We start from the raw sequence: 19,792 nt of genomic DNA, 5'->3' as shown, positions 1-19,792 counted from the left end.
TAGGGGTAAAAACTGAAATTGCTGTTCTGAAATTGCTTTCGCTTCCTTCCACAGATTCACAGATACATATGTCGAAAATGAGAGAAAAAAAGAGAGAAGGAGGGGGAGAAGGAGGGATAAGAGGGAAAGAAAAGGAGAGAAGGAGAGAGAAGGAGGGAGAGGATGAGGAGGGAAGACTCACAGAGAGCAAGAGATCACAATAGAAGCAGAAAGAGGCAGTGGAAGATGTTGTTCATTTATCCAAACCTCCCCTCGTCACTCCTACTCTTTATTTTTTGAAGCAAATAAAATTAAATGCAAGTAAACCCAGCACTTCCTTTAGTTGGCCTGTCCCCACTTCCTGTCATATGAACATTTGTTTCTAGAGATGCTGTTTCCGGGCTACTTTTGGAGGGGTGGCATGTGCCAGAGTTGGGGGACAGAGAATAGAAATGTACCTTCTGTGAGGTGGATATGTGTACAAGCATTGCCTCTTAAAAAAACTTTTTTTATTATATAAAGAAACACAGAAAATGAAGATAATAGTACAATTAATGCCCCTCGACCCATCACTTGGCTTCACAATTACTGAGCAGAGAAAACCCTGCCTAGAATAACTCAACCATCACAACAAGCTTATCCTAGGGGTTCTATTATTACCCTACTTGGCAGAGGAGGAAACTGGGGTTCAGGGAGGACAAGCACACCTTGAGTTCTCCAGGCACCTCTGGAGTCCATGCTCCTAACTACCAGGCTGCCTGAGGCTGGCTCTTCACACCTGGATACACTGTGCTATCACATCCCTGGGAGGGCTGCTGGTTGTTTCTGGACACCAGATCATATGTGAGATATTTGTGCCTTTGATCAAAATATAATCTAGGCATTAGGCAATGATACTTAAAGCATGATTCATTGATTGGCAGTTTTAGCATCTCCTGGGACAAATACAGAATCTCAGGCCCCAGCTCAGACCTCCTGAGTCAGCATTTATGGGGGAGAGCCCAGACATCTGTATTTTGACAAGCCTTCTAGATGATTCTGATGCAAAGCCTAGACTCCAAGACTTTGCTTCCTTCCAGAGTGCCCTGTGGATTCCTGCTCTGCCTGCCATTCTGGGAATGGCTTCTCTCTCTTCCCTTCCCACTTTCAGTGACTGAACCCTCTGGAACATTATCTTTATGACCTCGCAGTAGCTGAGCTGCGTCTGGTAAATAGTCCTCACCCCAGTGCTCCCAGTAGATTCTGCCCTGTGCAGTGCAGGCTTCTTTAGGCTGGGACTGTTGACAGTCTTGTAAACCAGGCCTCCAGGCGGGTCCCCCACGCTTCCATGTCACACGACTGTGATTTACATATGCAGGTGTGAGGGGCAGCACCTGTTAGAAATATACACCCGGCAAGTTTTCCTTTTGCACCATAAAAATGGATAAATCTGCCACCCATAAAAGCCTTATTTACTGCTAAGAGTTCATTATATATGCATGAAAAACCAACCAATTTAACTGCCTGGAAATAACTTCCTGCCGGAGGCTGGATTCAGGATTGGAATTCAGGTTTAGGTTGGGGACAGCCAAGGTGAGCTTGAGAGGGTTGGCACAGCCAGGTGGCAAGGGCCTGTAGGTACAAGGCTGGCTCCCAATCCTGGCCTGGCGTGGCTAGCTGTGTGATGCTGGGCTCATGTAGGCTCTCAGCCTCAGTTTCTCACCTGTAAAATGGGGATAACCATACCTCAAGCCTAAAATTATTGTGACAATTAATACCATATTTCATCAAACCAAAGCCACTGACCACTAACTGTAAGATGTACTTTTAGTTTCTGCATCACTAAGAAAGAAAAAAATGCTGCTATCTAAACTAGAGTTCATGCCTTTTATCACTTATAATTTTTGTTCTATGCTTATTGAAATAGCTCTTTAAAATTCATTTAGACATAGATTCTATCATATATCAGGCATTCTCATACATTAAAAGGGAAATATAAGCAAAATAAATTGATGGAAGGATTCCTAAACCTTTTCCACATTCAGAATTCAATTTCTCTGAATCACTTTTTGACTCAGTGGTCGATGCCTGCACTTTTCTGCATCATCTTGTCCTTAGTGCCACCAAGGGTGTTCACGGTGCAGTTATTCTTAGAAATGTTCTCAATTCCTAGCCGAATCTCTCTTTCTTTTTTTTTTTTTCTGTCCCCCAAGTGCCCTATTCTGCAAATTTTGCTGCTGGAATTTTTAGAATTTACCAGGAGGTGTTGATAGAAGGTTTGCAGAGGGCACCCAGGACTTGTGTTCCTTCAATGATCTGCAAGTCGTTTGCTGGTGCAAGTGTGGGAGTTGCCCTTATCCATAGGGAATCCCCACCGGGCTTGAGCATGCATGGCAATGACAACTGTGTCATGATGCCCACCTGGCCTGGCTCCCAGAGACTACCAGATGCATCCCCATTTCAGAGATGTTGACATGGGGAGAGAAGGTGCATCTGGAATTAATCAAATGTGACAGATTAAAATGCTTGCCAGTGGCTGGGCACAGTGGCTCATGCCTGTAATCCCAGCACTTTGGGAGACCAAAGCAGGTGGATTTCATGAGGCCAGGAGTTCAAAACCAGGCTAGCCAACATGGTGCAACCCCGTCTATACTAAAAATACAAAAAAATTAGCCGAGAGTGGTGGCAAACGCCTGTAATCCCAGCTATTTGGGAGGCTGAAGCAGGAGACTTGTTTGAACCCACATTTTGAGGTACTGGAGGGTAGGACATCAATATAGAAATTTCAGGGTGGGGGGGACATGGTTCCACCTATGATAAAGGGCCAGGGTGGGTACTCTGCAAACAGGATCTCCATTTGGCTATGCAGTGATTGCATTGGGCAGGTGGTTTTGTCTTCACTTTACTAATGAAGAAACTGGGGCCCCAATAAGTTATCTGTCAAATATCACACAGCTGGGACAGGGAAGAGCTGAACTTCAAGTCCAGGAGAAGCTGTGCTGAAGGCCTGCCTGCTAATTCTCATGCCAAACTGCTTTCTGGAACCTGAGGGATGTTGGGCATGGTCCTTCCCGCCCTAACCCTAGCTTCCGAGTTAGAGAAGGGGAGGGCAGAGGCCTGAGATCCTGCTTACCCCTCCCTCTCCACATCCTACATTAATCAGACTTCTTCCAATATCTTATTAAACTTCCTTGTAAACTTTTATTTGAAGAAAAAGTGGCTGAACAGAAAAGTTTGAATGTGGCTGTATTGCATGGTATATTAATTTCCTAAGGCTGCTGACAACGTGGGTGGCTTAAAACATTATTCTCTCATAGTTCCGGAGTCTAGAAGTCTGAAATCACTGTATCTGCAGGGCCACATCCCATCTCTGAAGGCTCTAGGGGAGGATGCTTCCTTGCTTCTTCCTGACTTCTGAGGGTAGGCCTCAATTCTTGGCCTTCCTTGGCTCATAGATGGTGTCACTTCAGTCCCTCTCCATCATCACATAATGTTCTGCGTGTGTGTGTGTGTGTGTGTGTGTGTGTGTGTTTTCATCTCTTCTCATAAAAGCACCAGTCATTATAGTGAATTTAGGGCCTACCTTAATCCAGTATGACCTCACCTTAACTAATTACATATGCAAAGACTCTATTTCCAAATAAGGTAGCATTCACAGGGAACTGGGGTTAGGACTTCAACGTATCTTTTAGGGGGACACAATTCAAACAACACCACATGGCATAGCTAAAGGTAAGGAAGGATACTGGTCTGGGAGCGAGGTGATGTGCACAGACGGAGGACTTCCAGGCAGAGCCCTGAGATGATAGAGGAAAGCTGAGTGGCTTCAGGAGACAGGGATGATGGCGGGTCAAGGGATGAACTGGGCTGACTTTGCTTCTAGGGGACATGTAGAACCTGCTGTCTGGTGAGATGGCTGGGTCTGAGCTGCCCCTCCCTGTCTGGCCCATTCCTCTGCACCACTCACTTGCTGTTAATCCCCTTAAGCCCAGCATATGATACAAGAGAGGCCAAGTCCAGGACAGTTGGTAAACACCAGGACCACCCTCTTGCTTTTCTCCTTAACGAGGAGGCCAAAGTCTTTGAAGCCAGTGGGAGGCCTGCTTTGAATCTAAGGTATCCCAGAGTTTAATTCTTTTGTAATCCTTTGTTGGGGGGTGGGGGGCAGCTTCCAAAAGTACCTTGGCCTTAAGCAGTTTTCATTATGGATGCTAGTTGCTCAAATCTTCACTAATTCAGGTTAACCTGGATCCCAGTAGAGTTTTTCTTTTTTTTCTCCTAGCATCCTCTGATGTCAGGCCAAACAAAAATTCACATAGAGGATGTAAGTCCCACATTTCTCCCGGCATTATATCAGAATGGCCCTGGGAGTGTATTAATAACCTGGAGTCATGGAACAAATGGTTATTTATATGTGTGGGTGATGGCTAAAGTACACCGTCCAGTAATTATTCACAATTAACAAGCACTTCAGTAAATGAACAAAATCTGTTCTTCATCCATTGAGGTAGCAATTCTTTATCCAGAACTCATGTACCTGCAACTTCTGGTTAACCAGCCCTCCCACACAGCTCCAGAACAAAGCTAATTAGAGATTATAATCATGACCTTCAGGCTCCTTCCTGAGCCTGAAGGGTACTTGAGTCATCAATAAAATATAATGTGTTCAGTAGAGTTTCAGTTGACAAGTATAATGGAGTTGAAAATTGGTGATCTATATATACTTGTTAACTCTCTGTTAACTAGACCTGTGTTGGCAGCTCTTGTGGAGTGAGCTCTTCTCAACTGCTAGAACTTTCCAGATATTTTTTCATTTAATCTTCTTAGCTCTCCTCTACGTGGTGGGCTTTAGGTGGGGAACTGGTGCTCTCATTTCTTGCTTGTCGAGTCTTAGTTGCTGTCCTTGACTCAGGTCCCTGTGATAATGCAGTTTATAGAGAGTCTGGAATGCCTGGACTAGAAGAAACCTCCAGGGGATCTAGTTTGATCCTTTCATTGTACGTGAGGTGTCTGAGGCCAGAGAGGCTGAGTGATGTGCTCAGGTTTGCCCAGAGCACCTGCCTCCTAGCTCTAAGTTCTCTCTATTACATCACAGCATATTTGACATAATTCAGCTGCTATCTTGATTTTCCCCAGGAGTAGGGAGATTGATTTTATGGCCCAAAACAGGATCCAGCAAACAGACCCTGTCTTTTTTTTTGGTTATTTAGTTTTTATCTCATAACCATAAACTTAACTCGTCAACCCGGCTAGGCATGGAAGGGAACAAGGAAAACATGGAATCCAAAGGGAACTGCAGCGAGAGCACAAAGATTCTAGGATACTGCGAGCAAATGGGGTGGAAGGGTGCCCTCCTGAGCGATGGAAGGAATAGTGTGGTGGTTGAGATAAAACACAAGTCAAACTTATTGAAGTTGTCTACAGTCAGCAATGATGATCTTCTTGCTGGTCTTGCCATTCCTGGACCCAAAGTACTCCATGGCCTCCACAATCTTCATGCCTTCTTTCACCTTGCCGAAGACCACATGCTTGCCATCCAACCACTCAGTCTTGGCAGTGCAGATGAAAAACTGGGAATCGTTTGTGTTGGGTCCAGCATTTGCCATGGACAAGATGCCAGGACCTGTATGTTTTAGGATGAAGTTCTCATCATCAAGTTTCTCCCCGCAGATGGGCTTGCCACCAGTGCCATTATGGCATGTGAAGTCACCACCCTGACACATAAACCCTGGAATAATTCTGTGAAAGCAGGAACCCTTATAACCAAATCCTTTCTCTCCAGTGCTCAGAGCACGAAAACTTTCTGCTGTCTTTGGAAACTTGTTTGCAAACAGCTCGAAGGAGACACGGCCCAAGGGCTTGGTGTTGACAGAGATGTCGAAGAACATGGTGGGGTTGACCATGGCTGATAGTACGGGACTCCTGGTGGTGGCAGCGGCGTTTTAAAAGCTTTTTTTTTTTTTTTTTGTCAGGGCTGGAGTACAGTGGCACAATCATGGCTCACTGCGTCCTTGACTGGCAGGGCTCAAATGATCCTCCCACTTCAGCCTCCCGAGTAGCTGCTACTGCAGGTGCATACCACCCTATGCATGCTAATTTTTGCATTTTTTTGGAGAGATGGGGTTTCACCATGTTGTCCAGGCTGTTTTTGAACTCCTGGGCTCAGGCGTTCCTCCCACTTGGCCTCCCAAAGTGCTGAGATTATAGGCTTGAGTCACCACACGTGGCCTCTTTTTTTTTTTTCCTTTTTAATGTCAAAGAGCAGTCTGTTAAATTAGCTATGACCTTATGCATTAACTATATGAGTGTTACAAAGTGTTGGCTGAGTCTAGATCCTTGAGGATAAATGTGAGTGGCATGAAATATATGCCCAGTGTGGATGTGGTGCATTTCCATCATGCTTATCTTCCCTCACTCCCGACATTGAACCTGTTAGCAGTCCTGCCAGGGCAGCTTTAAAAATGTGTCAAAGATTTGACTGCTTCTGACCATTCCACTGTTCCTGCCTTGGTCCTGGCCACCGCCTTCTCTCACCTGGATGACCTCTGGGGCCTCCTTACTGGAATCCCTGCTTCTGTGTTTCTCATCACGCTTAGACTACACTACACGCTCCTTACCAGGGCCTCAAGGCCTTGCATGGCTTGCGCTCTGCCCGCCACTCTGACCTACTGTCCTACTCTGCACTCCCTCACACTGTTCCAACCACCCCGGCCTTACCATGCCTCAAACCTGCCAAACTCATTTCTGCCACAGGACCTTTGCACAGGCTATTTTCTCTACCTGGAATGCTCTTTGCTCAGATGGTTTCTTGGCTCACTCTTCCATTTTATTCAGGTCTTTGCTCAAATATCACCCCTCTAGAGAGGCTTTCCCAACCTCCATGTCTAAGATAACACCCTCTTCCTTTCATTTTGCTTTTTCCAATGTTGCTTTAGTGTTGTATAGAGCATTGAATACTGCCTTATGATAAATAACAGTCTTACTTATAAGTATTTACTTGTTTTTCTGTTCTTTGTCTGACCTGCTAGAATTTAGGGTCTGTGAGGCCCAGAACAAAGTTGACTCCCCATTTCTCCCATCAGTGCCTGGTACATGGTAGATGCTCAATAGATAACTGTTGAGTAAATTAATAAACTAACAATTTAGAACCAGGCCGGGCATGGTGGCTTACGCCTGTAATCCCAGCACTTTGGGAGGCCCAGATGGGTGGATCACAAGGTCAGAAGATCGAGACCATCCTGGCCAACAAGGTGAAACCCCATCTCTACTAAAAATACAAAAAAAAGGCCTGGCGTAGCAGCTCATGCCTGTAATCCCAGCACTTTGGGAGGCTGAGGCAGGCAGATCACGAGGTCAGAAGATCGAGACCATCCTGGCTAGCATGGTGAAACCCCGTCTCTACTGAAAATACAAAAAATTAGCCGGGTGTGGTGGCAGGCGCCTGTAGTCCCGGCTACTCAGGAGGCTGAGGCAGGAGAATGGTGTGAACCCGGGAGGCGGAACTTGCAGTGAGCCGAGATTGCACCACTGCACTCCAGTCTGGGTGACAGAGCGAGACTTCACCTCAAAAAAAAAAAAAAAAAAAAAAAAAAAAAAAAAAAAAATTTAGAACCAATAAGATAGTTCAATAAGGTGTCTGGTCACAAAAGAAAAAAAAAAAAAATCCTGGGGGAAAAAGGACTCTAGAAATTTTCCAACCAAAAGGTACAGTACCTACATGAAATAAATGGCAAAGTTGCATAGAGGTATCTGAAAGCTGACTTAAATCAATGGAAAGGCATATCGTGTTTTTGAATGGGAAGACAGTATTGTAAAGAAAACAATTTTCCCCAAATTAGTTCTTGAATCGAATGCGATTTCAACCTAATGCCCTTAGGGTTGTGTAAGTTGACAGAACTATTTAAAAACTCATCTGCAAAGATAAATAGGAAAAAGCCACCCAGGAATTTTTGGAAAAATAATGACAGTGAGAAGGGAACTTCAATGTAAAAATTCTAATATGTATTATAAAGCTGTAATGATTAAGATAGTGTATTATTGGGGCAGGAATATACCAAAATACCCATGAAATAGAATAGTAAATTCAGCAAGAGAAAAAAGGGTATGTTATAATTTACTGTGAGAATTGGATTATAACCCATGGAAGAAAGTAGATATTCATAAATCCATACTGATATAAATAATTATATGTACTGGGGAAGAAGGGCCAGTTCTTCCTTGCAGAGGAATTTTGATTAATAGTTGTAGAGGAATGATGGAAATAGAAAATCACCAGTAGGCAAATACTGCGATAAAAATTGTCACAGGCAAGTACATCAACAGAGGCTAAAATTAGTATTTAGTATAATGAGAACAGGATATTTGCATTATCTCAAAGTATTTCCCCACAAGATATTTATTATTTACTAAGAGGAAAAATAGTAACATTACAGTGTAGAAACCTGGCAGGCACCACCTTGACCAAGTGATCAAGTTTAATGTCACAGGTGATGGGACACCCTGACATCATGTACCACCTGGTATGTTGCACCATCATGTACTCCTGCACTGTGAAAGGCACATCGCTTGTATGATATTTGTGCCTCCAATGCATACCCTCAATCTAACCCCAGGAAAACATGAGGCAAACCCAAATTAAGGGATATTTTACAAAGCAGCTGGTCATACCCTCTCAAAGAGTCAAGGTCATGAAAGATGGAAGACCAAGGAACTGTCCGATTGGAGGAAACTGAGAAGACATGATAACTCAAGGCAATGTAGGATCTTGGATTGGATCCTGGAACAGAGGAAGAACATTAATGGGAAAACTGGTGAAAATCAAATAAGGTCTGTAGAGTAGTTATGTTAATTTTCCAGTTTTTTTTTTTTTTTTTTTTTTTGCACTATGGTTACATAAGTTCTTAACATTAGGGGAAGCTGGGGGAGAGGCATAAAGGAACTCTCAATTTTATTTTTGCAGATTTTCTGAAAGCTTAAAATGATTTCAAATAGAAAGCTGAAAAAGAATTTACTATAAGAGTAAGGTGGGGAAAAATAATGGATTATTCAATTAATGTTGGTGAGACAGTTAACCATTTGGAGATATGCATAATTTTAATTATATATATGTATATATGCTTTATTTATGAAAGTATATTCCATACCATATACCAAAATAAATTCCATGTGGATTTAAACAATTGATCTCATGGAGATAGAAGAATGATGATTACAGAGACTGGTGGGAGGCTAAGGCAGAGAACTGCTTGAACCTGGGAGGTGGAGGTTGCAGTGAGCTGAGATTGCTCCACTGCACTCCAGCCTGGGTGACAGAGTGAGACTCCTTCTCAAACAAAAACAAAAACAAACAAACAAACAAAAAAACACAGATGCTGGGAAGGGTAATGGGGTTGGGGGGATAAAGAAGGGTTGGTTAATGGGTATAAAAATACAGTGAGACAGAAGGAATAAGATCTAGTGTTCAGTAGCACAATAGAGTGACTACAGTTAACAGTAATTTACTGTATATTTCAAAATAACTATAAGAGTGGAATTAGAATGTTTCTAACACAAATAAATGAATGTTTAAGGTTATGCATATCCCAATTATCCTGATTTGGTCATTACACATTGCATGTGTGTATCAAAATATCACATGTATCCCAGAGATATGTACAACTATTATGTGTCTATAAAAATTAAAATTAGAAAAATAGAAAAATAAAAAAGATAGTTACATATACTCTTTAAAGCAAAATAAGAAACATTAAGGTTAGGTGAAGCAATATTGAAAATGAATTTCTTATCCTCAATAATTAGAAATCAGTTAATCTCTATGCTACGATTTTAATTAATATCTATGTAATGAATGTATAATGTATTATAAACACATATTAATACATTTCTATTTATGTTAATATTGATAATTTTATAAAAATAACTTGCTGTCTACACCTCTCTAATTGCTTTACCTGGGGATATCCTGGTCAATTTTCAGGTGAAGGTCAGATAAAACTGGGCTCAAATTTAGGGTCCACTGCATACCAGCTGTGTTTCTGAGTCTATGCTTAGACATTAATTAATTGGATTTGGATTTGTTGAGTGGCCCCTCTATGTACCAGTCAGGGTACTAAAATTCCTATTCTGGTTTATGCTTTTAGTCTTGATTAATTCATTTGTAGGCTGGAGATTATAGCACCTGCCTCCTAAGATTGTTGAAAAGTAGTAAGATAGCGTATTGAAGCCCTTGGAACAAAGCCTGGTGTATTGTAGGAGCCCATTCAATGTTGGTGCTTCCTATGTCCAAAAAGTAGGCATTTCTCCCGTGGTAAGTGACCATAGGTAATCACCTGAATTATAGACACTAACATTTAAGAATATAATGTAGTGGTTAAGAAAGCACAGACTCTTAACCAGTATGTAGCTCTTCTACATACTGGCTGTGTGACTTTGAGACAGTTACTTAAGCGTCTCTGCTTCAGTTCCTCATCTACAAATTCCCAAATAAGAAGATCTATCTCAGAAAGGTGTTACAAAGATTAAACGAGTTAAGATTTGAAATGCATTTGGAACAACAGCTGGCACACAATAAGTGCTATACAAAGGTTTGCTAAATAGAATACAAATTATACCTGGTCTTTCAAAATAGATCACAAAAGCAAAAAACCACTGTACACAAAAGCAAAAAACCATTGAGATTGGGAAAAGGTGCTATCCTTTTTAGCTCCATAAAGGCCTGGCCAGAGCCCCTGGGGGTCAGCCCATCCTTTTTGCCCTGGGCCAAGAGACCCCAAGCTTCATTCAGGAGAGAAACACAGCAAAGCAATGGGCTTCTTGTGGTGAGGAAGTGGGAGGAGGGTAAAGAGGTCTTTGTAGTGACATTAGAAGTGAGGCAAATCAAGGATAATGATTTCAGGTGGATTTGCAAATGAATGATTAACTTTCACCATTTTGACAATATATCCAAACTCCACCTCTGCCAATTCTTCTGGGATGGTGGTTAAGGTATTTAATACTTCAGGGATAAAGTTTTCTCCTCTGAAGAATTTTAACAACAGGCAGGGTGCAGTGGCTCACGCCTGTAATCCCAACACTTTGGGAGGCTGAGGTGGGTGGATCTGTTGGAGTTGTTAGGGGAGGAAAAACCACCTCCAGGTCAGAAGCTTACCTTGTGTGTCATATTTCAGACAATAGGAAGGAATTCCCCAGTTTCCCTCCAGAGGGGTGGAGAGAAACGTCCCCCACCCTCACTGGAATAGTATAGTCCGCCTTAATCCCCCTACCTCCTGGGAGATGCATGACTTGGATCCCTTTTCCAACGTTCTAGTTGTGTGACCTTGCTTATCTAACATCACCTCCCTGAATTCAGTTTCCTTATCTATAAAATGGAAATGATGACACTTGCCTCTTAGGGCAGTGGAGCCTAAATTTGAGAAACCCCGTCTCTACTAAAAATAAAAAAATTAGCCAAGTGTGGTGGCACGTGCTTGTAATCCCAGCTACTCGGGAGGCTCAGGTGGGAGAATTGCTTGAACTCAGGCGGCCGAGGTTGCAGTGAGCGAAGATCTTGCCACTGCACTCCAGCCTGGGCGACAGAGTGAGACTCTGTCTCAATTAAAAAAAAAAAAAATTCTAACTATGAACTCAAGTGTGGCGAGGAGTAAATGAGCAAAAGCAGGGACCAGGGCTTTGGGAACACGTGACTTCTGCAAATGTGAATTATTATCATGGACCCAGTGGCCATGGGTCCCAGAATTGCCAACCCCAGGACCGGCAATTGTGTGAATCTCGAGTAGCAGGTGACCTTGTGCACTCTGTGGACTTCCAGGGCCAAATGGGCTCCTGAGCAAATTATTTTCTCTGCCCAAAAAGACTGCCGAGTGCTCTTGCAAAGGGGGCCAGCAAGTAACAACCCAGCCGCTCTCAGCGTGCGTGGGCATGTTGGCCGCTCTCTCAAACAGAAGTATTGTGTCCCAAGGTCCTTTTAAAATAAGCCTATTTTGAGATGTTTATATACAAACCAGGGAAAGAATGGGGGTATTATGCCCATAATGGAAAGTGCTCATAAATAAAAAGGCGCCATTTATCGTCCATTTCCAAGGCTGCTCTGTGGGCTGCTGTTGTGGATCTAGGCCCGGGAGGGGACGGATGTTGGGCCTTGTCAATCAGGCTGGCTGCAGGAAGGAGTGGGCTTTGTGCCAAAGACCCCGAGTTTGCAGAGTTCCAGGAGTTTCTTCTTTGTCACTGGGGCCTGGCTACCTCCAGCAGATGGAAGATCCACTTTAGGAAAATCGCCTTTTCATTGTAATCAAGGCTTATAACTTGTTTCAGTGAATTCTTTAGAATCACTGTAATCACTGTGGACAGCCCATGGGGTTAGAGGTGGGAAAGGATGGGTTTTGAGTGCAGCATATCACACACACACACACACGCACACACACACACACCACACAGGTTACTCTCAATTATTGTCTTGCTGGATCTGTCACCATAGGCTCTCAGGTCACACCTGCCCAGTGCTTCCTCATTACGGGGTAGGTGCATTGCGAGGGGTGAGGAATGAATCTCTTTTTGAGTGCTGACTATGTGCCAGGCACAGTGCGGAGAACTCTCTCTCCATTATCTCATTTTATCCCCACTACAGCCCTAAGAGGCAAGTGTCATATTTCCATTTTATAGATGAGAAAACTGAATTCACGGAGGTGATGTTAGATAAGCAAGGTCACACAACTAGAATGTTGGAAAAGGGATCCAAGTCATGCATCTCCCAGGAGGTAGGGGGATTAAGGCGGACTATACTATTCCAGTGAGGGTGGGGGAAGTTTCTCTCCACCCCGCTGGAGGGAAACTGGGATAATTCCTTCCTATTGTCTGAAATATGACACACAAGGTAAGCTTCTGACCTGGCGGTGGGTTTTCCTCCCCTATTAATTCCAAGAGTCCTCTTGCAAAGCAAAATGGAGTTGGCATTGGTTAGGACAAAGAAGTTACCCCCCAGCTCTGTTCATCTTTCCACTCCCGTTGAATAAAGGCCAACCCCATCCCTTACTCCAAACCGTTGGCCAGTGGAATGAATACTGTGTGGAGAACATACAGGATTTGGAGTTAAAGGAAAGTCGAATACACAGAGAACAAAATGGTTGTTACCAGGGGTGGGGCAAGGAAGGGGTGCAGAGAAAATGAGGAGGTATAGGTCAAAGGATACAAAGGTGCAGAGGTGTAGGAGGAACAAGTCTAGTGTTCTAATGTGCCACATAAGGACAATAGTTAATATTGTATTGTATTCAGGATTTTTGCTAGGAGTATACTTTAAGTGCTTTTGCCACACACACACAAAGGATAACTATGTGAAATGATAGATCTGTGTATTCACCTGATTCTAGTAACCATTTCACTATGTATATGTATATCAAAGCCTCATGTTACGTGCCTTAAATATATACAGTAAAATCAACAAATAGAGGAGGCTGGAATCCCATGGGTTTGGTGCGATTGTTGCCTTCTCGGTGGAGTCAAAGAGCACTGGCTGGGGAGTCCTCAGTGTTGTATTATGCCTTAGACCAGGGGCTCTGGACCTCGCTGCCTGGACTCAGTCTTAGCTCATCAACTGGGACCTTGAGTAGATTTTATTTTGCTGAGTCTCAGTCTCAGTTTTCTCATCTCTAAAGTGGACACACAATGGTACCTACCTCACTGGGCTGGTGAGACAATGCCTGAAAGAGGCTATAGCAAGTTGCACCCTTCTAATGTTTTCTTGACCCTCTTGTCACCTGCATGTTTCCCGGGCAGTTCCTGCACACATCTATGGCCACCAGCCTCAAGCACCTGGATCCTTTCTGCCCAAGGGCTCCTCTGGTGCTCAGGAGGGTGCTCAACCCCTGCACAGGACATTTAGAAGTGCTAGGGAGTTAACGTTCCAGGAGGGACCCTCAACCAGTGGAAGATGGGAGTTGGTGGATCCATACCCAGCTTTCTCACATTCAATGGAAAAATTCTCATGTGTGTAACACAGAGCTTCCCAAAGTGTCCCCAGTAGGACCTAGCCTTAGCTGTCCACAGAGGTGACCTACTCATCACTGTACCATTTATTGACTTTTCTCTCTTCTCTGTTTTATTTTCTGGCTCTCATTGTACTTCCTGGGACCACCTCCCGAGTAAACACCCTGCAACCAAATCCTCATCTCAGAGTCTGTTTTTGGGTAACTCAACCAAGACGGGATTAGCGTGAAGCCTAACATTTAATAAGTACTCAGCAAGCAGTGTTTACAATTAATTAATTATTATTTTTGAGAGACAGGGTCTTGCTGTGTTCCCCAGGCTGGAGTGCTGTGGCTATTCACAGGTGCGATCCCACTACAGATCTGCATGGGAGTTTTGACCTGCCCCGTTTTCTCTCTGGATCAGTTCACCCCTCCTTAGGCAACCTTGTGGTCCCCCCTCCTCAGAGGTCACCATATTGATGCCAAAATTAGTGAGGACACCTGATTGCCGTGACGTGCTGCAGCCCAGAATTCCTGGGCTCGAGCAATCCTCCCACCTCAGGCCCCCAAGGAGCTGGGACTACAGGTGTGCACCACTGTGCCCAGCCGTATTTACTGTTGTATCCTTGTGATATTAGCTCTGCTACCTCCCTGGCTGTACAACATCCCTATGAAATCCTGGGGGTGTCCGTTATTCTTTCTTGGCTTGTGCCCAGCTTTGGAGAATATGAGCTCTGGCTGGGAGCTAGAGGGTGCCTGGATACGAGTGTCTCCTTTTCTTGAGTTTTGGCTTCAGCACCTGCCTGCAAATAGCTCCCACAATCTCAGGGACCTTGGCCATCATTGGCAAGAATTTGTCCTTCCTGCTGGATTATGGCTCATGTCTGAGAGTAAAAGAATCTAGCTGCGTGCCCTGGAGAAGGTGGCTGAGTCTCCATTTCCTCTTCTGTAATAGGGAAATTAAGAAGTTAGGGTTGTTGAGAAGAGTTAACAAGGTAATGCTCATGAAACATTCAGTACAGTGCTTGGCACAGAGGGAGGACTCGATACACGGTGGTCAGAGATTTTTCTCTAGACCAATCTCCCGACTGTACACCTGGAAATTTCAGGCTCAAAGAGTGACCCGTCATGGCTTTTAAACATGCAGTTGCACCTGCCATGAGATGTAAAGGTGGGTGGAGTGGAAGGGCCTGGCAGGCCTGAATGACAGCAAACTTCCTTCCTGGCTACTTCCTGCATTGGCAGCCTCCACTGATCAAATATTCATCAAACCCAACAATGTGTCCATAATACCGTGCAAAGATGAGAAGGGCACTCATCAGGCCCCCAGGAAGCTCATGGCCAAATGATGCTGCCCAGTAGTATGAAGGATGTTTTTAGGCCTTTGGAAGGAGCTAATCTGGGAAGTTTCAGATAACTTTAATAACAAAAATATCATTTTTTAAACTATATAATCATATTAATTGTAAACATTTATTGATGTCTACTCTGAAGCAGGCACAGTTTTAAACAGTTTATAGAAATCAATTGAGTTGATCCTATACTGGTACAGATAGACTATTATTATAATATCCATTTGACAGATAAGAAACTGAGTCCCAGAGAGGTCATGCAGTTTGCCTAGAGTCACACAGTTGGTAAGCAGGGACACTGGGATTTGAACTCGGATAGTATGGATCCAGAATCTTTACTTTTAACTCCCATTGTACTACCCCACACTTAAAATAACACAAGGGACCTGGTTGTCTGAACTTTCAGTGGTTCCTCTGTAGAACCTTTGTGCAACTTTTAGTTTAGTGACGCTTAGGTTGATTTTGGCCTGTTGGCTTCTTCCTGCACTCTGATAAGCTGTAAGTTCTGGATTTGGGTTGGATTCCCTGGGAAACTTGAGTCAGTCAGATGTGCAAACATAACTAGATGCCAGCTCTGTCCTGGTTTCCTGGGGCCCCATTGCAGCTTCTAAGTGTGAGGAATTTATCATGGTTTCCCAGAACATTACTGACCAGCCAACCATTTCTGTCCTATAGATGGAGGGTTTTGAACTTTTTTAGGGTCACAGATTGTGGTTAACACTGTTTTGGTGTCCTGCCAAGATCCCCTTTGCTGAGCCATCCGTGAGCTGCTGTGAGTGTTGGCTGCTAATGATTCGTAGCTGCCCTTTTCTTAGGGTTGCTATAGTTAGCAAATAAAAATACTTAATTTTATCTGGAAAACCTACATAATCTCCAGAAACGTAGGGAGCAACTCACAGCCAATAACTGAGGGATGTAGATGTAGGGGTATAACAGGCTGGCCTCATGCCATGGGATGGGGTAACTCTGTGTATAGATTATTCTCCAGTGTCCCCCTGGGGATCAGGCCAGGGCTACATATCACCCAAGGTCACACCATTGCTGGGTTCTTTTCTCTTCCTTTTCCTTGAAAGTTTCCCCTGTGAGTCCTTCCTCAGTAACTCCCATGACCCTGAATCTTGGCTTCAGGTTCTGCTTCTAGGGAACCCAGATCCCCATGAGAATGTGGTAAAAACTCGACTTTGTCCTTTAAAAACTGCACAGATACACCTACACCCCAACGTTGGCATATGATTTTTGGGATTCACCTTGAAGGGAGCCCCTTACTTCATCCTACGTTTCCCAAACCTTGTCTATCTCGCCCTCTTATAGCTGATAGTGAGTGACTGGCAGCCACTGGGGTAAAATGAGGGTTAGCATGAAGTTTGCACTGCAAATTATAAGCAGTTTTTTTTTTTTTTTTTTTTGCCTATGTGATTTCCATTATTTGCAGAAAGTTTATGTGGAATTCAAAACATGCCCAGAGAGAGGAAGTTGTCAGCTGAATGCTTTGATAAGAGATGATAGTTGAAAGAACATGAAGGAAATACACGTCTGATCAAGTCACCTACCTGTTTCTTCAAAGACTTGCCATTGCTCTCTTGATAAAGATCAAAGTCCTGGACAATGTCTTGAGGCCCTCCGTGGATAGGTCCCCCTCATGCCGGCTTTATTCCAAATCACTTCCCATTTGATCCCCACGCAGCAGCAGCCACACTGGTTTCCTTCAATCTTTCCAACTCAGAGTGCTCCTTCCTGCCCCAGGGCCCTTGCACATGTCACTTCTTTTCCTTGGGTTACTCTTCTCAGCCTTCTTGCTCCTCCATTACTCAATCACTTCCTTGGGGAAGCTCTTTCTGACTTCCCAGATCAGATGGAAGCACTCACATTATCTAGGACTTCTCCTTCATGTTAATTACGTATTGCTGTGTAATAAATTACCCCAAACATAACATAAAACCACAAACATTTATTACTTCCCAGTTTCTGTGAGTTAGGCATCTGGGAGTGGATTAACTGGGTGGTTTTGACTCAGAGTCGCTCATGAGGTTGCAGTCAGGTTGTTGGCCAGGGCTGCAGTCATCTGGAGAGGCTCAACTGGGGATAGAGGCTCTGCTTCCAAGATCACCGACACGGTTGCTAGAAGTCCCCTGTTCCTTCCTAAAGGGGGGTTCTCCCTTACCCCTCACATGCCTGAGTATCCTCACAACATGGCAACTGGTACTTCCCCCAGAGCAAATGATGAGAAGAGAGACAGAAAGAGAAAGAGTGAATCCACCCAAGATGGGGCCACAGTCTTTTTATGGCCTAATCTTGGAAATGACATCCCTTCTCTTCTATTCCTTACAAGTAAGGCACTGAATCCAACCTATACTCCAGGAAAGGGGAATTGAGCTCCACCTCTCAAGGGGAGGAACATCAAAGGCTTTGTGGACTTTTAAAAGGACCACTGTCATTTATCATGGCTGGTGTCATTTAACTGGTATGATTACTTGATTTGTGTCTGCCTGGGCTGCACTCTTCAAAAAGGAAGAGTCTCTCCTTTATTTCTCTTACCATCATATCCCAGTGCCCCACCCATAGTTAGCACTGAATAAATATTTATTTAATGAATGGAATGATTTTAATTCTTTTGTCAGTATAGTTCAAGAAAAGTCTGGCAAAGAGGTCATGATCAATTTTTGACGGAATGTCACTGAAGCTCAGCATGCACATGAAAATCCCTGCAGCTGGCTGGCCTTTTGATTTCAGTTTGTGGCGAAGCATAGAGTGAAGAGCTATCATTTTTTTGTTCATTCATTTAGTGAACATTTATTGAGCACTTATTGTGGTCTAGAAAGAGTCCTGGGTACTGAGGATGCAGACATTAATAGGATGCACAGTGATTTTTATAAATTAAGACATCCACATGTTCGTGTATAAAGCAGCCCAAAGCCTCTTGAATGATCTTCAAACATGAAAGACAATAGGCAGCTGTATTGGAAACAGACTCCTTGATATTGAGTTTGCAGAAGCTGTTTTATCAGCCCAGCATGTCGCCCAAGTGAAGTGGAGTATTTACATTTAATTCCAAAGTGGCTGTGCCAACATCAATCCTCTGGTTTTCATACTTTTTGGTCACCGTTTGCAAATGTAATAAAAGGTTTTTTGTCAAAGAAGCTGGATAAAGATGGAAAGAGAATGGCATTCTATGTGACTGGTGGGAAGCGCGAGTGGTTGATGCTGGGCAACAGTCGGCTAAGGTCGCAGGGGCATACGTGGAGAACAGGGACAATGTGAACAAAAGGAGTTTGAAAAAATGAAATAGCAGCAAAAATCGGCTTGGGCCAAAATGTGTGCAGCGTGGGAAAAGCCCTGGTCTGACGCTCAAGAGAACTCAGCTCTGGTCCCCACATTGCTACACACTTTCTTTTCTGGGCCTCTACGTCCTTATTTGTAAAATAAGTGTATTGTATCAGACCAGAGGTTTTAAAACCTCTTTTTTCTTAGTATATCTCTAGTGCCACCCGGATATGTAAAACAGATTTAAGCCTCTCTTCTCAGAGGACTAAGAATAGGGGGCTGTATCCCATACTATTGATGTCTCTTGCATATTCTCTTGTTCTGCAAAATTTTGGCTTCTTCCATTAAATTCCAACTGCCAGCACATGCTCCCTGTCACTCCTCCCTGCCCAAAGGCTTTTTCTGGCTGCCAGAGTTCGTTTTGCCGCTTCTGGGCAGGCTGGAAGTCCCAGAGAATTAATGTCCCCCACAAGCAGCTCTGAACTAATGACTGAAGGGAGCCGTGGTATTTATACCCCAGCTCCCGCACACCTCAGGTGGGATGTTGCCAATGCTTGTGCTCTAGACTGGCTCACACAGGTCCCTAGGAGGCACAGGCTCTAGCTGCCCACAGTGGTAACTGCATTGATAACTCACCCTTTGGTGGTTGCCTTTCCTTCCCTTTCTCACTTTTTCACTCCCCAAGTGGTGACCGCAGAATCACCTCCCAAATATACAACTTGCACTTAAATCCTTGTCTCTTGGTCAGCTTCTAGGGAAACCCAAACTAAGACAGGGACTCAGAGCAGAAAAAAACTCTTTCTGCCTTCCTCATCCACCTGAGACACCTCTGCAGAGCTCCTAGGCCTCAGGGCACTGTGCAAACCACTGGACTAAAACAAAAAAAAAAGCTTTGTGTTTCCTTAATGGTGGTGGTATTAAAAAAATGCACACCTCTCTGCTTTAGTAGAACTTTGCATAGGCATTTTTAGGTGAAAAGAACAAGATTCCTTAGAAACCCGAAGTCAGATTATGCTTTGACTTTGTAGAAGGATTATTATGAACTAGCTTTCTCTTTTGCTCACTTGCTTTATGGAGTGAGGAAATGAATCTCTGCCAATTGGCAGATACACTGGCCCAAAATAGTTGGGGACAATGAAGCTTGAACGGCTTTTAGATGGATATCGGCCCCCTCCTTTTGATTGGTGATGTTCTTTCCTGACTCTTCTTCCAAACTTCACATGGAGGAGAAAGGGGAAAATCAGGTCCTTAGAGATGTTTCTC

General features: G+C 43.8%; 1 protein-coding gene across 1 annotated transcript; it reads right to left on the bottom strand.

Moving 5' to 3' along the window:
• Positions 1 to 5,363: 5,363 nt before the first annotated feature.
• Positions 5,364 to 5,873, bottom strand: LOC100453918 (peptidyl-prolyl cis-trans isomerase A-like). The gene has a single exon (XM_054542385.1). The coding sequence runs from the start codon at positions 5,859 to 5,861 to the stop codon at positions 5,364 to 5,366; it is 498 nt and encodes a 165-aa protein (XP_054398360.1). The 5' UTR covers positions 5,862 to 5,873.
• Positions 5,874 to 19,792: the final 13,919 nt, after the last annotated feature.

Source organism: Pongo abelii, chromosome 21 (genome assembly GCF_028885655.2).
Source record: "Pongo abelii isolate AG06213 chromosome 21, NHGRI_mPonAbe1-v2.0_pri, whole genome shotgun sequence".
Classification (NCBI taxonomy): Eukaryota; Metazoa; Chordata; class Mammalia; order Primates; family Hominidae; genus Pongo; species Pongo abelii.
This window is presented reverse-complemented; position numbering and strand designations above follow the sequence as displayed.

Excerpts from the sequence above, each read along its gene's own strand:
- LOC100453918 (XM_054542385.1), bottom strand. The coding sequence starts at position 5,861 with ATGGTCAACCCCACCATGTTCTTCGACATCTCTGTCAACACCAAGCCC.